Here is an 18,290-nt window from a genome sequence, read left to right on the forward strand (position 1 = left end):
ACACACACACACACACACACACACACACACACATACACAAATAATCAATGTGCAGGGAAATAATTAAAATAATTTCTCATTGAGAGCCCACAGGTAATAGATGCAGGCCTAAAATGTTTCCAATTTCAATGGTTGACCATGAGGCCAATGGTTGACCAGAAGGCAACAGGTAAGAGAAGGGATGAGCGGAGAAAACAACATGGCGGGGGAATTGAACCCCCACCTACATGGAGCTGAACTGCACAAAGCTGGAGTCAGCTTCCAAAAGGACTGCACCACACGTTTGCACAAAAAATGACTTTTTAATGGTTTGTAAAACAGCCATATAGATTGCACCAAAAAGGTTTTCGATCTGAATTTATGAGGAAGAAAAAAGAATGCAGTTCAGGAATGCAATTCAGTACAGTACAACTGACAGAAAAAAAATGTCATGTATCTGTAAAGTACGGTCACAAAACTAAAACCACGGTCACAAAACCTGATGTGCATTCGTCTTTCCTAAGGAAACAAAACATGACAAAAAGTCAATTCCTATAATAGCTGACCGAGAAGTTAAAACTGGCAAAACTTAGCGTTTTAAAGAACTGGGGTGGTAGACATAAATTTCCAGCGGTGTATTTCATAGTTTATATTGTGTACATATTAAAGTAGACAAGCAAAATGTACATGCAGACTGAATTGTTTACCCAATAGGTAAGACAGAAAATCTATACATTAATATGCATCATCGCTGCCCAAGTCTACTGCACATTTTTAACACCCTACATTAAACTAAGGCATAGACAAATACACACTTGAAGTGCATAGCACATGCCAAATACAAACCATTATACCTTTTATAAATTTCCATTCAGTATTATCAGATGGAATCAATAAATAAAAATATATATCATGAATGTATTTGTGAAAATATACTGCACATAAAAGAAACCATATAAAATGCAATCTTTAAAGTTATGAATATACGGTTGATTATCATGAAAAATTACATACATTGTAAAATGCATTGAACATACGCATACAAATGTACATATGAAAATGGCAACTGATTTACTGCGATACATATTTGTTATATATAGCATATGTTTTCACATATTTCAGATTTATATTTCAGATTGTATATATTTATACATATTTTCAATTTTTTAACACTATAACAATAATTTTAACAATAATTAAAAAACGTTTTGCTTAGGGAAGAAACTATCCCTTATACCACTTTATAGACCAGCTTAATCAGAACTATTCATGAAAATCAAATACAAAACAAAATATACGGCTTTCGTGGAATACACTGATCAGACCTAGGTGAAGTCCAATTCAGGCAAATGAATATTCAGCAACACCAAAATCTAAACAAATTTGTTTCAAAAGTCTTATTTCAAGCTAAGACTTTTGCTAGCTTTTCTAATGACTAGCTATGGAACAAATTTTGACAGCGGACTCCGAAGGACCAACACGTTTATTTTGCAATTATGTCCTGGAATATGGTTGAGGGGAGGGGATATTTCCCTAGCAGGCTGACAGGGAAGAGCTAGAGTCCTGCAAGGAGAAACTACTGACTTGCTAAAGGGGTGACCCATCTTATCCTAAAAGGGCCAATGTTGGTGTAGCCCAGCAATACGACACCTGATTCAACTAATTAACTATAAATCTTCAATCAATACCTTCATAAGTAGAATCAGAAACTTAATGCTGGGCTAGAACAAAAACCTGCGCTCAAACTGGCATACCCTGGTATATCCCATAGACTGGATACCCCCCATATGAGGACAGCGTCTAAATGTTGTTGGAAGGCAAGGGGAAGTCCAACCAATCACAATCACTCTGTAATCTTTCAACAGTAAATCAAATTCTTGATCATGATTGGCTTAAAGGGTCTGCTCTATCAAAATACATGAAAGGGAAATAAATGGTAACAATAGAATTAACTAAAATGGATAAAACTGATAAAAGAAAAGACTGCACTTCAGAGCACTTCAACTATAATTTCAAGAAAAGAAATATTCAAAAGATTAATGCTATTCAACCACAGAATTCACAATACGCATAAAAAAACATCAATTCATCAGCATGGGGTGGGGGAGCTTGCCAGTCCGTTGAGACCATTTTAAGAATGTGAATTTCCGAATTCCTGTACTGGCTTCAATCAGTAATCAGCTTAATTAATTGCAACTCAACTGCAATCAACTATTTCCATTATGTGACTTTAGCCATCGCAACAATCAGCTTAAGTTCTAAGCCAACTCAGAACAAATACACCCATCAATGTCGAGAATGGATTTTACGTCAATTTATTGTACATACTCATTTTGAACAGGGGTCTTAATTTCTAAAAAGCCACACTGTCTCTTGGCTTCCGTGCATTTCAGTTGACAGCCAGGACTAGAGTTTAATACACCTGATTTATGAGGTTGAACACTGTAACAGGCTATAATGCATATAAAAATAATATAAACAGAAATAAACAGTTTTTGAAAAATACGAAGTCTGGTTTTATAACAAATCCATGATGAATGCAACTTCTTTGGGCAAATCATGCAAAATTAATGCCACATACATTTAGTGTTACAACCACTCGGTCCTGGGGATACCCTGTGTTTGCTGGTTTTCATTCCAACCACAATTGCAATTGAGGGATTATTTACCTTATTGTTCACATTGTATTATATCACACACGATCACAAAAAGGGAGGTAAACATTTTTTAATTGATAAAAATAAAGATTGAGGTGAGTCAATTGGCTCCTAATTGGCGACAGTGTGAACACATGGCAAATTAAACTTTCAGTTCTCTCATCATTTTGACCTTAAACATATGAACACAGTTCAGGTTTGCCTAGGTATCATTTGTTTTGTTTTGGAATTCTTCATTATCTACCAAATAGTTAGTCCGGATGGCCAAGCGTCCACACTTTCACAAATGAGGAGCCTATTGACTCACCTTTAATCTTTAATTTGATCAGTAAAATTTTTTTTTTACCTCTCTTTATGGAATCGTCTGCAATACAATACAATGTGAATATGTACAAGATAATCCACGACGAGGTGGTCAGCTATCGAAAAATAATGCTCGACATGGAGGTGAAGACACCCCGAAACAAAGCAAAGGGGGGGTTGCCTCCATGAAGGCCATTATTTTTTTATATATAACCTTGGAGTGGATTATCCACGCTTATTACACGGCTATTTGCCTTACGAACAAAATCGATCGATAATTTGACACAAAATAACGATTTAAAGTGATTTAATTAGTTCAAATAAATAGAAATGAGTATGAAACAAACTGTGTTCTAACGGGATACTGGAGTAAGACATGAGACACGTTAACACTAGAACCGCATTAGTGTACTTAATGTGAAACACTAAGTGTGAAACATTGCATTTAATGTCTCCAATTGTGCAAATAATAATTTAGTTGTGTGTACACCCAGGCCATATTAATTTATTTAAGGGACTCTCTTGACGTTGATGCCATAATACTAACTGGAACAGCTGTAGGCTACACAGAACCGATAGTACCTATAGCTGAAAGACAACTTTTTTTTCTCTGTCTATGTATTTCTGGGTCATTGTCAGTCATTGTAACAATGCTGACACTTTGTGTTTAATTTTTCTATGACCTGTACAACTTATATATACTATATAATTGGGTTGTAGCTAATGTTAGCTAACTGAATATACTGTATAGCTAGCATAAGTTATAGAGTAATCGGCCTGACTGTAATAACACAAAGTGCATATGGCATTGGCAGCCATGTTATTTTTCAACAGTGTTACATGGACAGATCAAAAAAATCAAGCATACAGCCAAGATATAGGCTATGACAGTCAACACCATTAGAAAGGTAATTTCATTGGCTAAAATGCTTTTCAGTTGTCACTATAATATCTTGCCACTGGCTGGCTGTGTACTGGGCAGAACATATACTGTCCAGCTCGAGTTGTTGCTGGTGCACGGTGGGTCCCATTAGCTATACTGAGGGACTGCTTGACCAGTAAATCACAGAAGCTTGCAGGTGGACAGAGAGTCTACTTTCAGAGAGTCTATCCGAGCCAAAGATACTAACATTCATATGTACACAATATTTCCGGCGTGTTTATAATGGTGAAACGGACTCAATCGAATGAATCATTATTTATGACACCTTTCCAGATGCAAAGTGCTTTACAGTGATGAGGGGGAACTCACCACACCCACCACCAATGTGTAGCACCCACCTGGGTGATGCACAGCAGCTATTTTGTGCCAGAATGCTCGCCGCACATCGTCTAACAACAAAGATATTTCCCAAGGAGAATTGCTAAGTAAACAATGGACATTCTCTCAATACTTTTCAGTTTTCTTTGGACTATAATGCAAATTATTTATCCCTGTTGGGATAAAAACACATACTACAGTGATTTATGTTGTCTGTGGATTTCCAACATGCATAAAAACTTTTTTTTTTTGTCACCCTACATTACAAAATAAGGAACCATTGTCACTAAAACACTGGCACCATAAAATAGTTTATAGATAGAACCATGACTTTTAACACTCATATGGTATATTGTGTGACCAAAGTGATTGAATGATTCACCACTGAATGAATGCTAATAAACCATTCTGGCCCGTGCAACTTTAGGGATTAGGGAAGGAAATGTGTCTATTTTAATTTACTTATGCAATATTGGTATTCAAATTACATCAGAACGTCAAATACATATGTTTAGGAAAAGTCATGAAAGGGGAGCCACGACAGGATTTCATGACGGCAGATTTATTGATTGTCTTAAAGTGACAATGGTAAAAATGGCCACTGCGGCACTTTCTGCAAATTTATATGAAAAGAGTTCTACGTTTAAAGCAGTGTGTTACCCATAGCAGCGGTCATTATTCAGAACTATTTGACCGTAAAATGCTCCAAAGTGACCAATCATAATTGAGCATTAAACAAAGCCGTGTAATAAGGAAATTTTATTCTTCATGGCATTCATCGCTATTTCGCACATACTGTGGCTTAAGAGGGTAAATAATCCTTCAAAACATGAAAAGCGTGTTGAATAAAATCAACAGCTCGCTAAAATTCGAGGACTGCAATTGTGACTGGAATGAAAACCAGCTGACACTGGTCTCCCAGGGCCCAGTTTGAGAATCATAGAATTTAAATCCCTGGAGGATAAGGAGGACAGTTATTTCACCACCTTTCTTCGCTGCTGCAGTTCGGTCAATAAGATCCTTCTGGATGTTGAAACTCTCAGCTTGGGGGCAGAGGGGGATTGATACTGGCAGAAATTCCCTACTTGATATTTTTCAGCAGTGAAGTGCGCGCGTTCACCACGGCCTTGAAGGCGTCCTCACTGCCCGGCGCCACACATTTGTCTGGGTGCAGGAGCACGGCCAGCTTCCTGTACGCCTTGTTGACTTCCTCCCTGAAACACAAACCCATCAAAGGTTCCACCTAAGGCCACATCTCAGCAGGGTCACAACATGTCATGCAGAGACACTATGCAAACCTGATAAACCACCAGTTCTGCAGTCTGGGAGATATGTCATCTCTCACTTTTTCCATTATCGGTTAACAGACATTTGCACAAAGGTGATGTTTCTGAATGCATCGGAAGGTTCACAGTCAAGTATAGAGTTTCAGTGCAAAATTGTTAAGGCTTTTTCACATTTATGTGAAAACAAATCATACTGATCAAATCAAAATGATTGGCTTACTGTGTACTAACTTTATTTACATAACTTTTAAAGACAAAAAAAGTTAAAAATAAATTGCAGAAAAACAATAAAATCAGAGAACAGCTTAAAAAGAATGAAACACACACATAACAGCAAATCATTATGGCAATGCAGAAATAAGTCTAAACCAGAGTAGACCGTGTTGTCCAAGCTATTTACTGATGTAGCCAGAATACACACCTAGACCTAACAGCGACTTACTGAGACAGCATAAATGCACAAGGGACTGTTTTTGAAGTGCACTAGGCCTAGTGTCTCAGTCAGGAGTGGATGCAGTTGGCCTGAACGGACAGGTTGACTTACCCACCCTTAGCCCAGCAAGTCCTAACAGTACCGCAACATTTTACACTGTTGCAGTCAGGTAGTGGTGAGTAAAAATTGATTTTATATTGTTATTCACACAACCAAATCTTTCCACTGTCAAAATGTGCAGATTAACAAATTAGACTTTCACTTTTTATTTCCTGGTATTTTTATCTAGATTTGTTAAACAATTTAGAACATATCACCTTTTGTATCAGACAACCCAGTTTTTAGGTGAGCAAAAGTACTGGAACATGTGACTGACAGGTGTTTCTTGTTGCCCAGATGTGTCCTGTTAGATTGATTGGTTAAACAATAAATAGTTCTGAATGTCTACTCTTGGTTTTAGCCTTGGGTTTTGCCTGCAAAGACTGTGTTCTAAAAGATAAACTAACATGAAGACCAGAGAGCTGTCTTGGGAGAAAAGCAAGCCATTTTGAAGGTTAGAAAAGAGGGGAAATCAAGCCATTGCACAAACATTGGGGATAGCTTGTACAACAACTTGGAATGTCCTAAAAAGAAAGAAACCGCTGGCGTACTGAGCAACAGACATCGAACAGATTGACCAAGGAAAACAACAGCAGTTGATGACAGAAACATTGTAAGAGCTGTGAAGAAAAAACCCCAAAACATCAGTCAGTGACATCACAAACAATCTCCACAGGGCAGGGGTGAAGGTATCTCAATCAACCGTTCGAAGAAGACTTAGAGAGCAGCAATATAGAGGCTATACCACAAGATGCAAACCACTCATCAATAGTAAGAATCAGAAGGCGAGATTACAATTTGTAAAGAAGTACAGAGATGAGCCACAAACGTTCTGGAACAAAGTTTTATGGACTGATGAGACCAAGATTAACCTCTACCAAAGTGATGGAAAGGCCAAAGTGTGGAGAAAGAAGGGATCTGCTCATGATCCAAAACATACGAGCTCATCTGTGAAGCACGGTGGAGGAAGTGTCATGGCTTGGGCTTGCATGTCTGCTTCTGGAGTGGGCTCACTAATCTATATTGATGATATAACTCATGATGGTAACGGTAGCAGCAGGGTGAATTCAGAAGTCTACAAAAACATTCTGTCTGCCAACTTACGGAGAAATGTGTCCAAACTAATTGGGAGGAACTTCATCATGCAGCAAGATAATGACCCAAAACTCACTGCCAACACAACAAAGGACTTAATTAGGGAGAAAAGGTGGAAGGTTTTAGACTGGCCAAGTCAATCACCAGACCTTAACCCAATTGAGCATGCATTTCACCTCCTGAAGAGGAGATTCCTCCCCCCCCCCCCCCCAAAACAAACAACAACTGAAAGAGGCTGGAAAAGCATCACAAAAGAAGAATGCAACAGTTTGGTGATGTCAATGGGTCGCAGGCTTGATGCAGTTATTGGAAGCAAGGGATATGCTACCAAATATTAAGTGTTATTTAATTTCATTTACTTTACTAATTGGGCGGTCTGATACCAAAGGTGCTATGTTCTAATATACCAGGAAATAAAAGCTGAAATTCTGAACTCTTGTCTCACGTTCATCTCTTTATCTCAACCCCAAATATATTCAGTGTATTGCAGAGACAAAGGAATTAGCCTTGCTGTTCCAATACTTTTGGAGGGGACTGTATACGTGTGTGTATATATATATATATATATATATATATATATATATATATAAACATATGCAGGAGACTTATGAGACCCCCCGCCATCCAGATCCTGCTGCAGCCCTCAGCAACAAATTAGCCTAAGCTGTGGGCCGTAATGGGATTTCTGCTCTTGTATAATTGGCTAACTCGCGCACACAAGGCTATTCTCAGCCTGGCACTCCTCCAGTGAGCTATAATGAAACGAGCCAACTCATTTTGGGAATGTTCCTGCAAGATCTCCACCTTACTGACCTCGTCTCGGGTTTCAGTGTGCATCCCATTGGGCCAAATGCCCATTGGCGCATGCATGCGGTTGCCTTGTCGCAGGGCACGCACAAATCCGGGCATGTCCACCCAAATCCAGTCACTCAAGACAGTAGTGAAAGAACTGCAGTGCAGGATAGGTAAATATAATCAAGGATTTCACGGTAAGAAAAAGGCGTTGGCATAGAACTTCATTGATGCCAAAAATGTAGCCCTTGCTCATGCTGACAGCAGAACAAAAGGGGTTATGGTTACTTTGAATCTGTCCAGTTGGTTTAAACATAATCTGTGATCACATCAAATTGTAAAAGGGCATCTGCTAGTCATCCAGTTATCATTTGATTAGCAGGGAAACCATTTTAATTGAAAACCTAAACAATTTAGGCAAGCCATTGCTAAGTCTGAGTTAAGCAGGGGATAGGGTATTTGAAAGGGAGCCTAAAGGTTGGGATAATTAGGCAGGCTATGTATGGAAATGTTGTAAAGTAACGGACTACTGTAAGCCTGAGGAGATTAACCAGGGTTAAATCGAATTGAGGACGTTAGCTAGCGTACATTCACAGCAACAGCAGCCAGTTATGGCAGCCAACAGATATGGACTGCCAGTACTATTTTGTTCTAAAATGAAACAGGTTGATGTGAAGCTGAGGCAAGTAAGTAAAAATGATCATGTTTTAAAGTGTATACATCAGTCACAATTCCTGATCTTGGTCTGAGTCAGACCTGGGTCAAATATGTTTTTGTTTTGGATTCAAACACTTGTCTGTGCTCTATTGATCTTGCCTGGTGTAACTGAGCCGGCCAATGTGATCAGAAGGCGGTGCTACAGAAGTACTACAGTTCATATTGCTTAATTTTTTTCTGTTTACATGACTAAATTTTCCAGGTTTTCTGCGCTAAAAAATTAAAAAGTGGTGAAGTTCATACATTCATAAAATGAATCATTGGATTTAGTTAATAAAATTATGAACAGCGGTTGCATGCAATATTAGTCAGTATATGTTACTTCAACTGATTAAGTACTAGTACAAGTACCTAATCAGTTGATGTTATAAATACTTAAGGAGAGTCCAAAAGGAGTGCTAACTGTAAAAAATATTTAGGGGCCCATCTTCTAATTGGGATGCATTAGTGTGCAACTTAGGAGCACATGTGCTCCTTGGAAAAAAAATTAGCATCGAGCCCTGTAAAACCTTTTGTTTCTGGAACAGTTTCTTTAATAAATAGCCTATTTTACTAAATCTGCCCTCTCAGCAATTCTTGCACAAATATAACGGAAAATATAATGGAGCTGCATTATGAGATTTTTTGAGGGAAACCTGACCCTTTATTTTAGGAATGGAGCAAACAGTGTTGCTGTCCTTGCTTGAAATGGCTTTATCTATTGAAAGAACACCACTACAGAATTGTCATCATTGCCTCACAAATTGCTTGTGTGCTACACAATACTTCTACGTGGTAAATATCCGTGTCAGGTCCTTCCAGTTTTAAGTTACTTTTTTATGCAAGAATGTAGCAAACTGGCGAGTGCCACATATCCCTTTATAGCAGATATAGCTACCTATTTAACTTGGCCAACATAATTATTTTTGTTGTATTTTTACTAAAAACAACTCTGCATACTGTCAGCCGATAAACCATGCTTCCATTGTTTATCTAACAGTAACTATTTGGGCTAATATATCTGAGCTATACTGACCAAAAATATTAGTCATCTTCAAACTATAATTCTTCAACTGTGTTGTGCTGGTAGGATTTACATCACTACCAAAACTATTATTAAGTTTTAAAGAAAAATTACAAAACGTTTACATTTGTCCTGCATTGTTTCTGAGGGTAGACATCCAGCCTTGCCTAATCTATCCAGAAAGGTAATCTCATGTGTGAACAGAATCAACAGAATTTTCCCATATCAGAGACCTATGTCTGAATGGGGAAAACCACTACCTAACCTAGATAACTGAACCTCAAGGAGCACCACAAACAGAAGTCCAAACAGGTGAGCTTGGCCTTTCTTTTATACCAGGGATGCCACTGTCACCTGGGACTATCAAAACATGTCAGATAAAGACTAAATGGTTATCTTTAATTTAGAGCTTGTTTTCTTAACATTGAAGGCAAGACGTTGATGTGTGCTTATTCAGTATTCATGTTATACAATTATACATTTACTTTGTTAGGTTTTACTATGTTACATTACAGGCATTTAGCAGACGCTCATATCCAAAGCGACTTACACAACTTTTACACAGCATTTTTACATTGTATCCATTTATACAGCTGGATATATACTGAAGCAATTTCGGTTAAGTACCTTGCTCAAGGGTACAACGGCAGTGTCCTTACCCGGGAATCGAACCTGAGACCTTTCGGTTACAAGCCCAGTTCCTTACCCACTGTGCTACACTCCGTCCTATATGTGCTCCGTCCATTATGTGCTTATGTATTAACCATGCACCATTCAAATTTGGAATGTTAAGCATGTTATTAATAAGACTTTTTGATTATAAAAAGTAGAGACTGCCCCTACTTTCTTCAGTTCAGGCTTGTCCACCTTTTCATGTGCAAGTGCAGGACTCTTTCTGCAGAAATAAATTTTGTTTCTTACATGAACAGTATATAGCTTGTTGTGTAATGGGAGAATGTTCCCTGCTCAACAGTTCCATGTGTAAAAGGGACTCTCTAGGGCCCCAGTGGAAGGGGGGGGGGGGCTTTGAACAATTTGAGCACCCAATTTAGGTGACCCAGAGGTGACAGTTTGAACGATGTGAGCACCCACTTCAAATGTGAATTTGAAACAAAAAAAAAAAAAACCCACTTTGACGCAAGACAAAACAGGGTCCGCAGCAGACCATGAAATGGTTCTGATAGGCCTAGGACAGGGGTCCATAACCCTGGTCCTGGAGAGCCACAGGTAATGCTGGTCTTCGTTTGTACTTAATTAATTAATCAATTAAAGCAGCGGATAATACAGTTAATCCACTTTACCTGGCTTCTTGGGCCTGAATTGAAGCTGAAAACAAAAATCAGCAGACCATGTCGTGCTCCAGGGCCAGGGCTAGGAACCAGAGCAGATCGTAAGCAAAGTCTGCTTGTGTTTGAACTCACTAATTGTTGTTCGCAGGTGTATATTATTATTATTATTATCATTATTATTATTATTAATTTTTGTAGTTTTGAAAAGATTTATTTAGCTTCTTCTACCAAATTCATTGTATAGTTTTTGTATACTCCTGCAAAACAAGACTCCATTTATTTTAGTGTAAATGCAGATGCCCATCTCCTCTTGACACTCACCTGGTAGCCCCTGGCTTGACTCCGAGCATTTCCCAGCTGTCTTTGCTGCTGCGGATCCTGCGGATGGTGTCAGCCTGTTCCCTGGTGAAGCCAGCGCTGACCCCCGAAGCCGGCCGCCGCCCCCCATTCTCGCACATGTCAGTAATGGAGGAGAAGAAGGCCTGGGAAAGCAGCAAAGCCGGGCATAAGGAGCCATCATTCCACAGGGAGGAAACAGTTCTGTGGGAATTCTATGTTTCAGGCGCCAGCACCAGTTGACAGTCAATGAGTTCAGAACGCCCCCCCCCCCCCGCCCCCCCCAACCCCACCCCACCCCACCCCACCCGGCCTTTTCTGATGCAACACTGTGAGCTCTGAAACATGGACAACAGTCTGCAGGGCTCTTTCATCCCTGATCTTACAAACTGAGAATGCAGCCTATTGCTATGAGGGAAGCCATTCAACCATCTGGTTAATTCAGCATCATTTTTAAATGACTCATAACAGCCTCCCTCCATCTGTTCTGAGAGAGTTATCCATATGAAGAGCACTGGAAAAACAACAATCTTCTGCTGCTCAGGGCCATAATGAACTAGAGGAATAGCCTTATCACATTAGCGCCTATCCAAACTTACAAAGAGGCACAGTTAGGCAGCTAGGCAGACTGGCTGGGAAACCAAGCTGAGACCTGAATTTAGGTCCACCTTTTGGGACCGGCAGTCACCGATAGCACAACAGAAAGCTGTGACAATAAAAAAAGGAGTACGTCTGGAGCGCGCTCACCTGGAACATCTCGCTGATGCCCTCGCCGCTCTGCGCGGACGTCTCAAAGTAGTGGAACCCGCGGCTCTCCGCCCACAGACGGCCCTCGCTCTCGTCCACCACTCGCCTCTTCGTCAGGTCCACCTGCGCCACAGAAATCATCGCCAGAGCACTATTAACCATAGTAACTATATATAGTAACTATGACTCCTTCTCACATCTACATCAGCAGCATCATTCTTATTGTTAATGTATACACGCCAAGAATCAAATCTTTCTTGATGAGGCTGGCACCTGCTTGACCAATGTAAGGGCTTTATTAGACAAAAATGTTATTGTATAAATATCAGAGGCTCTCTGCTGGAGTGCAATTTAGCGAATCAACAAACTGCAATGAAACACACTGAGCTGATGTCACTAACTAGCTCATGAGTTCACCTAGCTCAAATGCTATGGAAACCACAAAATATTAAGACTAGTCTAGCTTGCTATGTTTTGCACCAAAAAGATAATTTTTCATCCATCTAGAGTGCTTCTATTAATATTTTAGTCTTCGATCGGCCTTTGGTGAACTGATCTGAATGGCCAGAAAATATTGGTTATGGTGGCCAGGTTAATCACTTTCAACTGAACTGACAACCATAGGTCCCCCATATGCTCATACATAGTATTAGTGCAGTTACAAAGCCGTACAGCGGCTTGAGTCATCATGCAGTGCAAAAGTTTGGGCCCCCCCATCCAAATGTGAAAAAAAAGTGAAATTAAGCTACAGGAACACAAAAAACATGTTCAATAAGCTACTGAAAATGGTCTAGTAGTATGTCTACACCTTTACCCTCATTGAGAATTCCAAACATCTATGAATATGCAAATCGGCAATGCTTGCTGATCTGGTACTGGGATAAAGAGTAGGCATGCAGATTCAAAGTCAATTTATTTCGAAACCCATCAAGTTCTGCATGTGGCTCCAAAAACAAAATTAAATTCCCTAGATTCTATCACGTACATCCACATGATTTTAATAAACAAATTCCACCTATTTTTGTTTTAGAATGGGTTCCTTTGTTAATATGAGGAAAGAAGTTTGCATAGTGCTATGCATACTTTGCATAGTGGACCACGATAGGTTCCACATAATCATAAGCCATAAAACTGTAAAGCTGTAATAGTAATGCTTTATACAGGCTGGATCTCAGTAATGTATGTACCTTGTTGGCACACACGACAAAGACGATGCTCTCCATGTTGGCGTGTGAACCCATCTCCTGCTTCATCTCCCCCAGCCAACTGTCCAGGGCATCAAAGCTCTCTTTCAGCCCCACGTCGTACACCAGGATCACCCCCTGAGAGTCTTTGTAGAACTCATTTCGTACCTGCACAGGATGGTGAGGGAAGCATAACTTTACAGCAATGAGAAACGCCACCCAAAGATCACAATTCGGTATGATCCATCTTACCCTCGTAATAACTGGTGTGACCTGTGTACCATGTGTCAACCGTCTTATGACCGTGAGCAAAAGATCATTTGAAGTATTGAAGTCACTGAGAAATAAATTCTATCCTCATAATTTTAATGAAATTACGGTGTTGATTTAAGTGGAAATAACAGTGTAACAGTGATGGATCTACTATTCTCTATAGTTCTGAACTCACAAACACAAAAAAAGATAAGACATAAGTAAAGGCTTGGAGTCGTGTGTAAATCTGAACTGTAGCCTCCAGCAAATGTCTGAATACATCACTCATAATTCATCTATGTAAATCTCTACAGTGGGGAAATGGGAGCCCGGAGTGACATTGATTGAAGTGGGGGTTGGTACAATTTTTTTGTTGTGGGCTGAAATATTATATGCGACATACAGTATTGGAAATAAGATAAATTAGCCACATAGTCATAATGATTTTTGTCTGGGGGCTGGGTTTCTCCTTAGGCGAATCGGAACTGGAAACTTTTGAAAATGTGCCATTTATCTTCATCCTCTTTCAACAATACATTTGATTTCTACATATTCATTAGTATTTAGTAGCAGGTTTAACCATGGTGTCTGTATCTATGCAACTTTCATAATCCTGGCCCAATGTGACACTACAATAACCACCATCTTTCAAAAGACTGCAAGAATTTCATAAGAATAGCACTGCATGTTGCACATGCTCAGTTAAACAGTACACTGAATGGCACATGAGAAAAAGTTTTCCGCTACTATGCTCATTCAGTTGTGCAGTGGCACCCCTTGGTGGAAGGAATCTCAGAAAGCACAGTTCTGAAATATCTCAGCTATTTCTGTCATTCTGCTCTGCATTTTCAAAGGGATCATTTAAAACAAACGCCACTGAAACATGCACGAAAAAAAGAATATTTCTTCTTTTTACGCTGCAGTTCAGACAAGGATTGGAACGTTTGCAAGTACAAAAACAATCCTTCACTTGTCAGAACAGCTCCGTGAATTTGATAGGCATGTCCAAGGAGACGTTCTGGGAGCAGGGGTCTCTTCAAAAGCCTAGGCCACGTCAGGCTAGAGATAAGGGCAACACGTACGTGAACGTACGCGTGGGTCAGAGGTCGGTTCAGCAGTTGTTTTGTTAATTATATAAGGGTAGATAAGACCATGCTTTAGCTATTTAACCGACAGATGCATGGTGTAGATTTTGAGTTTGATTCAAAAAAAAAAAAAAAAATTTATTCTCTTTTGGTTGGTGTATAGTTTGCTTGTTTATCATTACTTAATCCATTTTCTTTTATTTATGGTCTTCAACAAATCATGCAATCATGTACATCATCGGGTCTTGATGTGAACATGTTTATAGAATTAAATGTTGACAACTGTTAACAGCATCAGTTTGTGGACTAACAGGTAGGTTCTTTATATACACGTTGGATTTGACTTCACTGCGATTAATAGATAATAGATAATCACAAACTTGTTCAACAGGACCCACAGGACACAGTACAGACTTTACGTATGTATTTAGCTTCCTCATTGGGACAACTATAGCCGACCATGAACATGTTAATATATGCACAATATAACTGCTGTGAAAGTCTATGCATATAGAATATGGCCCTTCATTATTACATTAACTTTATAATTAAGCAACAAGGGCAAACATATTCGGTAAAACTAGCTGCAAGGGTGATCCATAAAACCTCCGGACTTACAAAAGTGGATTTTTAATTGGACGTGGGCTCATTTCTTCAGAAGCATGCCAAGATTTCCCCCTAACCCTGAGCCTTATGTTAACAGTATCATTTTCTTCCCCATGTAAATTCCTCATTAAATCAGTAAATCCTCAAGAAACTTCAAGAATTCTACCAGATGCACAAAGGTCAGTGTGCTCACCTCATAAAAGAATGGATGTCCAGCCATGTCAAAAATATTGACTTTCATCTCCCGGTCCCGCACTTGAACTCTAAATGTTTATCAAAACAATTTAGAAGAAGCGTTGTATTCATTTATCATTGCTGCCAATTTTAACGTATGACTGAGTATTTGACACTTGTTCGCAAAATTGGACTCATTATTTACTTGACTTTTCAGGCAGATCTTTTTGGCAGGGTAATAAGGTATCTATTGAGGAAAATGACACAATGCGTTCTGAAAGCAATACTATGTCTTCTACATACATTATTTAGATTAAATGGCTATGTTCAGAAGTTAATGCAAAACTAACAAACCTTGTGACCCTCAATACGCTCACATCAGTTAGCATATCACTAATAACAAGGCTTTAATGTTACTTTTTGACACAGTCAGTTTGCTACTGGGATAACACTGGTAAAAACAAAAATACCTGCAGTGAGCTTTGAAGATACTGAATAATGACAAGATTCTAAAAGGGCACAAAATACTTAAAGGACACTTACTTTGTAACACCATAGTCGATTCCAATTGTTGCCAGATACTTCGGTACAAACCTCTTTTCACAATAACGTTTAATAATGCAACTCTGGAAGAGAAGACAGAAAAATTACTATTGTTATTATCACATTATTGTGATAATTCTGCATGTGTAGCTGTTTTCTACAACATTCATACTGAATATTAACACAATACATATACAAAGAAATATGGACAGGCATAGGATGCTATTGGCTTGTATAGCATGATTGAGTAGTATAATTGTATTTATCAATCTACGTATCACTAGTAGTGGTACACACTATATAGCATATATATTATCACTAGATAGTTGGTGTAGGGTGTGCCAGGTAGGACTGGATTGCACTTTTGGGGAACTAAAATACATACATACATAGCCTACATAGTATAGACCATAAGAGCATTTTTGCGAACATGTTTTCAACGTGGTTCTCGATGGACACATAAAAATACAATTAAAAACACCTATTATCATATAAATTGCAATAACATATTTTACCAACACTAATGTAAAAGGTTTTGAATATTATTAGCAATTATAATCATTACAAAACATATTCAGCAATAGGAAAGCCTAGAAAACTCTAGGCTACTTGATAAAATGTTTATATAGCCAGATATATATAGCCTATATATATATATTTACTGGATATATTTATTTTGTCTACTTCTTGATAAATGTTCAAATGTTCAAAACAGCAAGACCAGGTTAAAACCTAGTATATATATGGCTGGACCTAACACACATGATCTGGCCAACGAATGGTGTGACTTCACAACTCGGCCGACCAATGTTGTAACTTCATCACTCACTCAGTCACTCACTCAGTCAGTAACAGACATTCGCGTTTGTAGGGCTGGCTCTGCTGTTTCGGTCCAGCCAAAAAAAAAAAACAAAAAAAAGAAAATAAAAAAAGAAAAAAAAACACCATTTGAATTAGTTTAAATTCTCAATTGACGTATTATGACAAATTACCTGAACATATAATCTTGGTTAAACAAAAAATAATCCAGGTTTAAGTTCTAAATGATATTGCCATGACTACTGCTTGCACAGTGAATTCAGTGAATGATCTGGAATGTGCTGATCCTTATGTCCGAAGGGATGAACACACATCCTGAGCTTGATTTATTGTAAACACCTTTTGTCTTTCTGTATTGCTATAAATGGAGGTTTGTGTGAAAAACTTGCACTCAATACCATTCCAATATGAAGAGATGGTCAAGTGAACCTCTGCACAATAGAACTGATCAAACTGGCCACACAAGTTGTCTGGCCACAAAGTCCACTTTAATTTTTTGTGAGACCCAGAAACATACAAAATAGTATGTAAATTAACCAAATGAATTTTATGACTCAATGTCATATACAAGAGCAACTTGTACTTGTATTGTTACAACAATACTTGTATTGTTTGGATTGAAATCTGGTAATACAAACTGTATTATATTAACAATATACTCTCTACAAACCGTTTTTACTTGCAAAAACAAAAACAAACATAATAGCCATAGTAAGAAAAGAGAAAATCTACTTCTTTAGAATTCTCTCAGTTCACAGCTTCAATCAAAAAGGTACATTGAGATAAGAAAAGAGAAAAGGAAGAGAAAAGGATGCTCCAGTTTCTCAGGCAAAATAAACAGTGGATTGTCATTTGTAATACAGTCACTCACAGTAACCATTAAAAACAATCTACAAGACCAAATGCAAGACTGAGACGGGGTTTCGCCAGTGGCTACTCACCTTTCCCACCTCTGCGTTACCCAAACTGATAACTTTCACTCGCAGGGATTTTTTATTCTCACGTCTCTTCTGTAAATTCGTCTCCATAATTTAAATTAATGTAAACACATCCAGCGTTTGTAACAAGCTAACACAAGTAAGCCATCAATTTGGTTCACTAAATAAATATAACGCACATTTGTAGCAAGCTTTAACATTAACCAGCTAGCTAGCAGGCTACCTAGATAGATTACACAAACGTTGATGAGCGAGGCATTTACAACGTAGCTACCTTACAACCTAACCTGCAAGCAATACCACAATTCTTTATCACTCTTTTTTTTTTTAAAGCTTTCTACCTTTTTGCAACGCAGCCGTTCAAAGGATAGCTATGGGTTTGCTAGGTAGCTAGCTGTTCGCTAACTAGTTCAAGAATTATGAATGAGTCGACCCATCATGTAGGCTAACGGTGGCTGACTCAAAAATGATTGGCTAGCAAGAAAATACAAATAAATATTAAAACATACAGATATGCAGCACTGTTTGATCTAAAGCTTTAGGTTCCTAACTCACGTATCGAAGACTCAATTTAATTTTCACATTAGACAGCCTAAAGACAGCCAAAAGCAGACCAAACCAATACAGTGTTTTGCTGTTGTCAGTCTTTTTTTCCTTCAGATTTTTCTGTTTTGTAGTTTGCTATTCCAAAA

At 38.5% G+C, this 18,290-nt stretch overlaps 1 protein-coding gene across 1 annotated transcript; it reads right to left on the reverse strand.

The window, feature by feature from the left end:
• Window positions 1–282: 282 nt before the first annotated feature.
• Window positions 283–18,290, reverse strand: dnajc27 (DnaJ (Hsp40) homolog, subfamily C, member 27). The gene is made up of 7 exons (XM_035423885.1): window positions 17,602–18,290; window positions 15,842–15,924; window positions 15,318–15,387; window positions 13,185–13,349; window positions 11,998–12,120; window positions 11,236–11,396; window positions 283–5,414 (listed from the first exon to the last, which is right to left on the reverse strand). The coding sequence occupies exons 1-7, from the start codon at window positions 17,686–17,688 to the stop codon at window positions 5,282–5,284; spliced, it is 822 nt and encodes a 273-aa protein (XP_035279776.1). The 5' UTR covers window positions 17,689–18,290; the 3' UTR covers window positions 283–5,281.

This window comes from Anguilla anguilla, chromosome 6 (genome assembly GCF_013347855.1).
Source record: "Anguilla anguilla isolate fAngAng1 chromosome 6, fAngAng1.pri, whole genome shotgun sequence".
Lineage (NCBI taxonomy): Eukaryota > Metazoa > Chordata > Actinopteri > Anguilliformes > Anguillidae > Anguilla > Anguilla anguilla.